A 12,247-nucleotide genomic window follows, 5' to 3' on the forward strand; every position below is an offset into this window, starting at 1 on the left:
TAATTAAGCACTAGTTCGGTGAGCAGGTCACCGAGTCTGACTAGCCACTAAACATGTTGATCGGCCGGTCATGCACCAACTCAAATAAAACAAATATTGATTCAAAAAAACATACCATAGAGTCTGGATGATCACCAAGCAAACCATTTTACCTTGAATCAAACCATCGAGATGAACATATCATAATAAATTAACATCAAACCTAATCAACTTAATGTTTAAATGTAATTACTCACCATTAGATCATAATTAGGTAAACATTAATCAAAATAGATTTAAGATAAAAAAATAAATTACATGCATTAACCGTTGGATTAATTGTACTAGTCAATGTTAAATTAACTTTGCATTGGAGTACATTTTATCATACCACCCCACTCAACAACAATTATTACTCTACATTTACATTTTATTATCGGGTAAAATAATACTAATTACTTTTTTTTTTCTATTCCAAATATTTCTTTCACATTCAAAGAGAAAAAAATAGTATACAAAGAAAAAATATAGTAAAAATAAAGATTATTTAGTGACCGAATAAAAAAATATGTTATTATAATAATTTTTTTAGTTTTATTTATCATTATATTATCATCATTTTATTTTATATACGTTATTTAGGGTAACATTTCTTAAAAAAATAATTAAATATTTAATAGAATATTAAAATATTTTTACACTATTTCGTTTTCTTCTTTGTAATAATTGAGAATTTGAATTATTAAGCTTTTCTATAAGTATATCTATGATGAACATATGAAGAGATATTAAAAGTTATTCTATAATATAATTTATCCGTATCTTGCAATGCATCCATAATTACTACATATTAATACCTATTCTGGTCTGGTGATTTTGATCTTCATCTCGTTTGTGATGAGATATAATATATTCACATCTTATTTACGTATAAAGTTAATAAAATAATAAAAGAATAAAATTTTATTTCAAAATTTCACTCTTATTTGTGAGAATGTAATTGATTTTCCTTATCTTATACAACATAATACTTTATGGCATACATACTTTTGGAGGTGTTCATAAGATTCTATATTCTTTTTCATCATCATTCTCCCAAATAATTAGTTTGTGGTCAACAATGAAATAATTTGTGACTATCATTTAGGGTAATTTAAAAAAAAAAATATATTGCGTTGAAAGAAGTAAATCATAATCCACTTATAAAAGTCATAATCTTGTATTTTGATTCTTTCTTTTTAAATTAATCACCATCTTATGATATATAACTAACATAAGAAAGTATGCATGATTTAACTTTGTTACCTTTTCTTTTCACTTTTGATCAAATCAATAAACAACTCCTGAATTTTGAGTACATCATTTTAACTCTCAAACGTACTTGTTTAACTGTTTTCAATTGTCGATTTTTCAGCCGACATATTAACAATAATTGATCCATAACATCCTTTCTAAACAATAATTATTTTGCTATTTTCCCATACTATTTTAATTTTATAATGTCAAAAATATATTATTACTTTTTTTTTCAGTTCCAATTTTTCCTTTTACAATTAACAAATTTTTTGTCAAATGTGGAAAAATAGTAAATAAAAAGAAAAATGAAAAATACAACAAAAACAATGATTATATAGTAAAAAGTTTTAAAAAATATGAAAAAGTATTTGTATTATAAAAATATATTTGATTGCTGTTATTATTTTATGATAAGAAATTAAAATTTTTAAAAAATTACACATCCTTTTAATAGTAGGTATTATTGATAACAATAACGTAATTTTATCAATAATTTTGGAAGAAGAAAATAATATACTTAAATTAAACTTAGTTTTAATATCTAATATTTAAAATCATTAAATTTTATTATCTACATCTAAAAATTAGCGTGAGTGAATTTATTTTCCTCTCACACACATATTGTATTACACTCATTTACGTATATGAAATAAGTCTATTTTCTTTAATCACAAACCATTTCAATCTTAGTAATTATTTTTTCAAAAATTAAATCATAACCTTAACTATAGTACTAATTATTAGTCACAACTAGGTTACATTTGGTGAATTTCCACCTTTTATAACCAAAATGATTATCATAATCACCATCATCAAACATATACACAAAAATTAAGTTAAAACAAACATCAAGAACATGTTTGACTCCTCTAATCAACAATTTCATTCCCATGTTGGTTTGTAGGAAAACGTCATCGATACCAATCACTTTAGACACACTATCGTTATCCATCTTCAACACTCTAAAATTACTAATAGTGTAAGATGTGAATAACTCCTACCTTAGTGTAATGTGTAATGTATGATCACTATCAATAATTCATATGATCTCATTAGATACAAGATTAATTGACTCAAAGCCACAAAAAAGAAAAAACAAGATCGCCATCTCTAGTAGTAGTGACACAATCATCACCATGATCATTCTCTTTCTACTTGTCCTTATTTTTTTTGTTTCCCCTTTTCCACTCAAAACAATATTTATGAATGTGTCATGTTTTATTACAATTATATGGCACCCTATATTCTTGTATCTTGACTTAAGCTTGATCCTACTTTTCTTTCTACCACTTTTTGGTTCCTTTTTCTTATTTTTTTCCCTTGATTTTTGTGACAAACATCTCAGAGATAAATAACCATAATAAACCACGTGCCTTCCTTCTCATATCTTCATTGAGAGCACCACTATTTTTCATATGGAAAAAAATAATGTCATTCGAGAGACGAATTTGTAATTGAAACCTAAAATATCTTCCAAGAATGCGGTAGAGTATTCAATAGTCATAATCCATAGACTTCATCAAATTTTATACTCATTCCTGGTAGTTGATCTTAGATCCCTTGAAACTCATTTAAATGATCTAAAATGGAATAATTCAACCTATACCTCAAATTCATCGAGCAATTCAACAAAACTTCTCCCACAATGTTCTAGCATGTGTCTCATTTGCAATTTGATTATAAACATTGTCTTCAACATATGGTCAAATAAAACCATACACTTACTGATGCTCAAAGTCCCAATCGACATAGAATCTGACTTCTGTGTAGTGAATATTGGAAGATGCAATTTCTTCACGAACAACAAGTCCTTCATATTGTCCTTCCACAAGTGATAATTTGAACCATTCAAAGCAATTATTTTTGCATTTGCCTCCATCATTCAAGCAAGTAAATATAACTCTTAACTAAGAGCTTTAATACCATTTTGATGGGAAAACAACAACAATATTAAATTTCCAGAGAATGCAACGTATATAAAATCCTTAACTTGCAAGAATCTACGAAGAGCAACTATAAAAAAGTAACAACAATAAATCACCAAAAACATAAACAAAGACACTAAGACTTATGTAGAAAATATCTCAAAACAAGGATAAAAATCACGAGTCATTCATATTAAAAAAATAGCTCTACTATGATCAACAAAAAGTACAATTGAGTCTCACCTCCACAAATTAGTGCTAACACCCAACCAAACAAAAGTAACAAGTTTACAAATAGAGAACAGAGAAGATAATGAAAACCTAAATATATATAGTTATAATGTGAATTGAATTTCTTCCTACTAAAATATTGTATAAATAATCCAAATAAATAACAAGATTATCCGAACTTGCTGTCAAATTTTCATGATCTAATGTTGGATGAATTTGTAGTTTCAATTTTACAATGGCACCTTAGTGAAAAACGTGAACAATTTTTTTTTTCCTTTTAATGTGTTAGGATTCTAAATGAATTCTAACTCTATAATTTTTTGTTTCTTACTTACTTTCTAATTTTTTTTCCACAAAATTAAGTGAGACATAAACTTTTCCACTTTTAAGTTTTTTTTCTTTATATAGAAAAAAAAAACTTAATACTCATACTCAATATATATATATATATATATATATATATATATATATATATATATAAATTTAAGTTAAACATCTCATTAATTGGTTAACAAAAGCAATATTAGTAGCTAGTAATTTTATTAATTCGAGCTAATATAACATTTGTTTGAGAATGGAATCGTATTTTTTTTAATAAAAAAGTGGTTCTCATTATTGATACCAAAACTAAAACCGTAAAACTACCCACAGAATTACAGTAACTTGATGATAGTTAAGTATTAATTGATTAGGTAAAACATCACTGTTAGTTAATTCTGTGAGTTGGGTAAAGAAAAAACAGGGGATGTGAATATTTTTTTATCGCTAGCTTTTATACATTAAAAAATATAAAAATATTTAATTTAAGTGCCTATGCTGGTCCCCCTGTATTGTATTGAATAAAAAACAGGTTAGTGGGATGAGTCATCATAAGATGGCCACGTGGCAAAATTTGTCGGATCAATTAAGGTTTGTTGATGGAAACATAAATGGCTCCGTGGGGCTTGTTTGGTAGAACCGTATTTAGATTGCCACGTCCTTAAGGAGAGCCTCTAAAGAGGTGTAATAATAATTGCTATGTTTTTTTCTTTTTTCCGATTAAACTATATTTATGATGCAATTGGGAAGGTTGATTAAGGGGTTGCATGGTCCATTTGGTTTTAGTTTTGTTAATATGTGTTTTGAAAAGGAAAAAAGGTGAAAGGGTGGAAGTGTATAGTTTTTTACCAATTGGAATAATGATAATTAAAGGCAGAAAACGAAGAAACATGTAACAGAGACAATTAAGTGTGTCTTGTCTGCAAATTCCAAAGAGGAGTCTGCCACTTTAAATCATGTTTCTTTGTCTCACCATTTCTTTTCTTTCTCTTTATTCCATCTTTCTTCCTCATACTCTCACTCCACACCTTCATCACTCTATTCAATAATAAGCTCTTATTATTAAGATTATATCTTCTTTTTTTTCATTTTAAATTTATTATAAAAACTTTAATTGTATTCCTAAAATAAATTATATAACATTTACTTCTTATATTTATAAAATTCTATATAGAACATTGTAGGGACCTGGTAATTATATTTATATTTATATAAATAAATAAAAGGATTAATTAAGGAGATAGTTTTTCCTTTATTATGAAAAGTGTATAGGAGAGCAACTTTCATGTTCATTTTTTTCTAAAAATCATTCTCTCTCTAAAAAGCTTATTCCTTACTTTCTTTGTCCTCTCTCTAGCCTCCACTTAGATTTCGCCGTTGCATGTTTGGTTCGGAGGTGTTCTAGCATTCCCAGCCAGAGAGCTTCAAAACGAACCGAACAGTTCTTTGTTTCAGTGGGTAAGTCGTTTTTCCTCTTTCTCCTGCTGTTCTTGAGCTTAGGACATGTAACTTTTCTGGTTGCATGTAGTTAGTGAAGTTCTTCTTCATTTTCTCTATCTGTTTGAACTCTAAGAGTTAACTCCTATCACCATTAGGTGGTTTGTAGGGTTTGGTAGCGTCTTTGCTATTTGAGACATTGTTTAGAGTGTTCCTGTGAGCTTAACACTTCATCCTCCAGGTAAGGGGAACTGAGTTTTTATTCTCTGATTTGTTAAAAATTAGGATGTGCATAAGTTAGAATTCTATTTGTATCTATGAAGTACTATATGTGTGAAATTGATTTTATATGTGTTTGTTGTTTGAGCTGAAATTGACGATCTTGTATGCTAGAATGTGTGTTTTTGAATATTTGAGAAATGGAGATTGTGAATCGATGTTATGAGCTGTTATATGTATAGTGCAGTGCTGGAATTGAGTCATTGAGTGAGGTGAAGTTGTTGTACTGGCTATTAGATAAAAAAAGTTAAATGAATTGGGGGTGTTAGATCACTTTGAGGAATTGAGATAACAATTTTGGGCAGCTGGTGTCTAGAGTGAAATTATGTTGTTGGGACATCTTAGACAAGTCATTTGTGACTTGTTAGGATCATAAAACTGACCTATAACCTGTTAGAAATGGTGAAATCAAAATTGGGTCCTTAAGTTGTAGAAATTGATGTTTTAAGAGATAAATTTTGATCTTAATCACTTTAGATTAGCATTAGAGAGAGTTAGGACCATCTAGGTAAATTTAGTTAAGCTTAATACACGAATAAGGGGTGTTAGAAGTTGATAAAAGGGCCTAGAGTTGGTAGGAAGGGTGTGAGATGCTCGAAATATGCAGAATTTCATTCTGCAGATTATGTAGAATCATATAGCGCACCCTGTGCGCTATGCGAATTTTAGTTGAAAGACTCCCCCATCGGGAAAATTCGCTCAGCGCACCAAGGGTGGTGCGCTATGCAAATTTTTGCTATCTTTCCTTGCACCCTGGTGCATTGTGCGACCCAATTCAGTGAGTTTCATACTTTTCATCATTTGTTTGAGCTGTTTGATTGCCAAGGTGTATGTATGTCTATATAACTGATTTGGGTGGCTTGATTTTTGTTTCATGAGGGTATTTTGTATCGTGTTGTGAATTATAGTTTGAAAGTATGTATGAAATAAAGTTGTGATTGGTGTAAATGTAACAAGTATAGTTCATGGACGTAATTCCATGATCCTCAAGGAGAGGATACATGATGGTGCCCTAGTAGTGTGTAAAATGATTGCATGGAAGCTCAGTCTTGGGGTTTTTTTTTTCTAAAACTACAATGATCAATCATTCTCAAGTAGAGAGGATTGAATCATGTGGTGAGTAGTAGCAGGAAGTCCTAGTCTTGGAGGCTTCCAATATGCTATAGGACGTGGAACAGACTAACCTCGTGAGTGTGGTAGGGTGAAACCCATTGACAATGGCTTTGCAAAGCAATAGAGGCCACCACGAGTGCATAACCCGCCATAGCTCGGTAATCATTCTAGTCCGAACGAGTCAGTTTAAAAGTGTAACAAGTTATGTTGTGTGATCATATATATATGTTTGAACTTTGTAAGTTGTGTGTGATTTGATAACATGTTTTTTATACCTAGCTCACCCTTGCTTGTTTGTGTATGTTTCTTTTGCGATGATCATCTACTTGAATGTGAGCAGATGTTGTGGAGTTTTCCTTGGAACAAGAGCTTGAGGATGCTGACGCTACAGTCTAGTCCCTTAGGAGTTCTATTTACTTTACTGTATTTTGAGATACTCTAGTATTCAGCTTATGTTAGTTTGAAGTACTTCTTTGTCGTTAAAAATTTTAATTTTGGAGTTAATTTGGATGACTGTAATCCTTTATTTAACTATCATTTTTTCCAATATTATCTATGATAACGTCTTTATTTATATACATGTATACCATATATTTGGGATGTCACAAACATCATTTTCAATAAACAATACATAAAATGTTTTTATATGACAAACAAAACACACTAAATTAAAATATATAATCTTTTAAATTTGTTCTTTTACATTATTTTCATAAAATATAAGGATAAAATATTTTATGATGTTATTATGCTACAACTTTTTTTTTTCCGACTTAATACTTAAAAGTACAAATGCAATTTTAAGTTAAATTGGCCCTTGTTTTTTTGTTATTTAATTATGCTTTTAACTTGTAAAGAGAGATTCAAATTCATACACCATTATTGACTTGTAGTACTAATCAAAATAGAAATATTATTATAACACCAAAAATACCCTAATGTAATAAACAAATGATAGTTTATTCCTGCCTTTGGCATGAAAATACGCATGAAAAATGAGTTACCTAATTTACACAACTGTTATTGTTTTATACTATTTTTTAACATGGTTTTGGTTTGACCAAAGATTTTTATAAAAACAAAAGCTTAGGAAATGAATTCCTTTTGGTTCAATTTGAATTGCCTCCTATGCAGCTAAAAACAAAATGATTTTTAAACATTTTTTCATTATTATTGTAATATGAAGATAATTTAAGGCATGTAATCTGTTCAGTAAAATTTTTCGAATTGAATAAGAAATGAAACCGAGGATCGACATCAGCATTGACCAAGAAAATACACATGATAAATGAGATCATCATTTAGCTTGCAATTATTTGAATAACATTTTTATGTTGTTATTGAAATAAAACGATCATTTGAATTCCAGAAATGAAAGCAAAGATTCTTTTAATCTAAGCACATATTTTTGTTTCATGATTTCAACATTGGAATTCAATTCAAGGAAGAATTTAAATCTTCAAAAATAAATGAAAAATTTGAATAAAAAAAATCTATTGTCTTGTGATTAAAAATAATATTAATTTTATGTCAGTTAAACTCATATCATAAATGTAATTTTTTTTTCCATTGCATCCTCTCTTAAAAAGATTAGTCGATTTTCTCTAGTGAATCATTTTTTGAAAAAAAAAAAACTATTAGAATCATTGATTTGTAATGAATCCATAATTTTACTTTAGAAGTAATATAATAATATAAAATAAATTCACTTTTAGAAAGAGACGATTGGTATTAAATTTAAAGTGATTGTCAATCCTTTATACGGATGAATATCACCTTCATATAATTTTTTTTTTATAATGAATCATACTAAAAAAAAGCTATAATTTTGAAATCAAATTTATAAAATCTTCCTAAATACCTAGAAAAATGATATATTAAATAATCATTTGGTTAACCTCAAGAATGACGGTTTAGAGAAGATCAAAATTCTACTAGAACTTAATTTTGTGTCTTTTTGTACTTTTGATGCCAACACTTAGTAGTAATACACGAGTTTTGAATAAGGGACCGAACTCACATTAAGATATACACTCTTAAATTAACATTCATAATTGTTAAATATAATATTAAAAATTAAGGATAAAGATTAATTACATTCACCAAAATTACTTATTATCATAATCATATTTTAGCCTTTTGTAATGAACTAAAACAGTAGATTACACAAGATCAAACTTATAATTTAACCCATATTTTAAAATATAACCTCATGTTAACAGAAAAATTATTATTAGTGTTGGGTTATGGTGTGAGTATGGGAGTTGTGGNCATATCTTCCAAATTGAGCTAANNCCTGTTGCAGGAAGTCTAAGAAATAAAAAGAAAGAAGATTGGAAGGCAAAAACAAGTCCTAAGTCGAATCTGATGCTGAAAATGAACAAGTAACTGTGAAGAAGAATGACAANTCTTGTACTGGTGGTGTCCAACGTTTGAAAATGTTTAGCTACAATTAATGCGTTCTAGTTTACTACATATGGCTAAACATCATAGTTACTGAAGTTGCCTATACAGGGGTTGCTGATGCTGTGGATCAAGCTGTCAATTTAATTATTTTCTACTTCTAAAGCCAATTCAATGCCCCTTCTACATTGTCTCCATCATTCTCTTCCAACACTTATGCACTGCCATCACTTTGCTTCAACTTTAGTTATATTTAGCACTACCATCGCCTCAATCCCACTTTTCCTATTAACAAACAAGGATACATCCAATTATATACTTCACCTCTTTCTATTCAAATGTCCTTTTCTCTCAACCCTTATTGTTAAAACCCTATAAACCCCTTCAAATTTCATTTCTTTCACCAGATCAACGGTACAAATTCAAAACTTTTCACCATCTAAATCATAAACCAAATTAAACAATCTTCTCTACAGAATCCTTAACTATACATCAAAACCCACTAAATTCTCCCATGGATTATTATAATATACACACACATTGGTATATTGGTGTTGAAAAGACAAGACGTATTGAAGCAGAAATTAGTTTTCCATTGTTTGTTATTTTATTAATGATAAGGTACATGGTGTGCATGACCATAGAGGCAAATTAATATTAGTAAACCTGATGTCCTCCCATAATGATGTGAAGACATCTTCCATGGAAGGCAGAGTTGATTAAAATAAAATTATAAGCTTCCAAAACTATAATAAACAAGAAGAGGGGTGGAATATCATTAATAGCTGATTAAAATAAACAAGTTTTGTTGGTTCCAACCAACCAAAACTTCAAAACAAGTAATTAATTAAAGACCGTGTAACTTAGGCCTTGTGGACATGTCGCCCACCTTCAGGGCAAATCAAAACCAAAGAGACTCTGCTCAATGTCTGACTTGGCTTTTCTTTTTGCTTATCACTCTCTCTTTCTCTCTCTTTCTTTTTCTTTCTTTTTGGTTTAAAGTAGCTTCTGTTGTTGGTGTTGGTGTGTATATATATATATATATATATATATATATATATATATATATATATATATATATATATATATATATATATATATATATATAAGGACCCTAAGGTGGCGGCTTTTCTTTTCAGTCTTGATCAGTTTCACTCATTGGAAGATATGAGAACATTAGAGCAAATCGATGCTCCTCATACCCAGTCATCATCATCTTCGTCTTCTTCCATTGATAGCAACAACCACCCTTCTACGACTCCACCACCCTCTTCCTCCCCTTCATCAAGTGTCTGCAGAAACAGAACTGATTTGAGCACTGACCTAAGACTTGGTCTTAGCATATCTCCTTCCTCTCAATCTGAACCACCTTTCAATTCAACACCAAGGTAAACAAATACCCTTGTATCTATTTCTCCACACCAATGCTAACCTTGGATTCTTTTCTGTTTCTTGATCTTCTTCATCCTATTTTGATATGGTGATGCACGTAGGATTAATTGCATTAACATGTTAATCTGTTATGTACCGTTCAGGGAGGAAAGTTTCAACTGGCCACCAATTAAGTCCATATTGAGGAGCACCCTTGTGGGGAAACAAAGCCATCTGAGCCAAAAACCATCTTTGTTTGTGAAAGTCTACATGGAAGGGATCCCCATCGGAAGAAAATTAAATCTGATGGCACATTATAGCTATGACGGACTGGTGAAAACTCTGGGCCATATGTTTAGGACCACCATTCTGTGTGAGCATCTGAAACCCTCATAAAATCATTTCCTTCAGCACCTTCTTTTGGACCGTCATATTTAGAGATCAATTTTGTTTTTTCAGGTCCAAACTCTCAACCACTCAGTTCTGGGAATTTTCACGTGCTAACTTACGAGGATCAAGAAGGGGACTGGATGATGGTTGGAGATGTACCGTGGGAGTAAGTGATATGCATATTTGTCTCTAAAACTCAAGTCTTGAATCTTACCATTTAGCTCCATTTTACAGTGTATTTTGTATTTGATAATTAATGCAGGATGTTCTTAAACAGTGTGAAGAGATTGAAGATCACGAGAGCTGACAGATGCTAGCTAGTTTAGTAAAGTATAGAACTTGTCACAACACAACACAACACAACACAAGCTCCTCATCAATTTTCGTTGTTGATAAATTTTTGTTGTAGATCTAGTTAATTAATTATAGGTGGGTGAAAGGCGTTGAAATATTTCAGCAAAAAAGAATGGATCCCGTGATTGGCATATCTAATATAGGTTTATACACCAAAAATATATAGATGTATAGGTCTTGTTACCTAATAGTGAATTCAGTGCATAGAAAGGGTAGAGTGTTTGATAATAGGGTTGGAGCTATTGTTTCAGCCTTGAAGAATTTAAAGTAGGTAAATTATTTTTGTGGTGTATTGCAGCTTCCTTGTGTGAAATTTAGCTTGAAGTTGAAATAGGAAAAATACTGAAAAGCGTGTGTTGCTTAAAATGTGTGAAAGCGCATAAAAAGCAGGTATGATTTTTCTAGTTTCCCTACATGGAGCTTTTTTCTGGTGTCTCTGCTTTGATGTGTTTGGCTTTGTTGGGTAGAACGTAATGATGCTAATAGTGTCCACACCCCTCGTGTCAAGAACAGTGGTTTTTCTTTCATTGTCATGATTTGAGGAAGATTCTAACCATGAATTAAACAATCCACATTCAAACACCTGTCTGCCAGAGAACTGTACTCATTTTGATTGTTCATCAAACATTCACCTACTGACAATGATATTTCATCTCCAAAATCATTCATTCCTCAATTTTTCATCTCTCAACACAACCTTCTCATCAACTTTCACTACCATAAACCAACCACACTTTCTTATACATCATTTTTTCATATGCATCAAGCTTTTCTTCTTGTCTCAACTGCTCTCTATTTCAATAAAAATAATCATAACAAAATTAAATTTCTATACATTTGTATTACTTTATGTATAAATTATAAATTAAATTAAACAAAGTCTTTATACAGAATTTCTTCTACTTTTAGTACAATCTTATTATGGAAGTTAGTAAGATGACAATGATCCAGGTATAGGTTTGATTTTTTCATCTACATGTATAAATATTCCTCTCATCTCTACGATTTTTTCTTTCAATCTCTTCTCTCTCCATACAGGTATTTTGGTACTCATTCATTTACTTATTCAAATTTTAATTAAATTACAAAAGATAAAAAATTAAAAAAACAACAACATAATATTATAAAATATTTAATATAAAACTATATAT

At 29.9% G+C, this 12,247-nt stretch overlaps 1 protein-coding gene across 1 annotated transcript; it reads left to right on the forward strand.

Annotated features, from left to right (window-relative positions):
- Positions 1–10,108: 10,108 nt before the first annotated feature.
- Positions 10,109–11,860, forward strand: LOC106767796 (auxin-responsive protein IAA31). Its single transcript, XM_014652746.2, is given in 5 exon segments — positions 10,109–10,369; positions 10,517–10,725; positions 10,812–10,868; positions 10,871–10,908; positions 11,005–11,860. Coding segments are annotated over 5 exon segments (570 nt in total). The 5' UTR covers positions 10,109–10,148; the 3' UTR covers positions 11,050–11,860.
- Positions 11,861–12,247: the final 387 nt, after the last annotated feature.

This window comes from Vigna radiata, chromosome 7 (genome assembly GCF_000741045.1).
Source record: "Vigna radiata var. radiata cultivar VC1973A chromosome 7, Vradiata_ver6, whole genome shotgun sequence".
Lineage (NCBI taxonomy): Eukaryota > Viridiplantae > Streptophyta > Magnoliopsida > Fabales > Fabaceae > Vigna > Vigna radiata.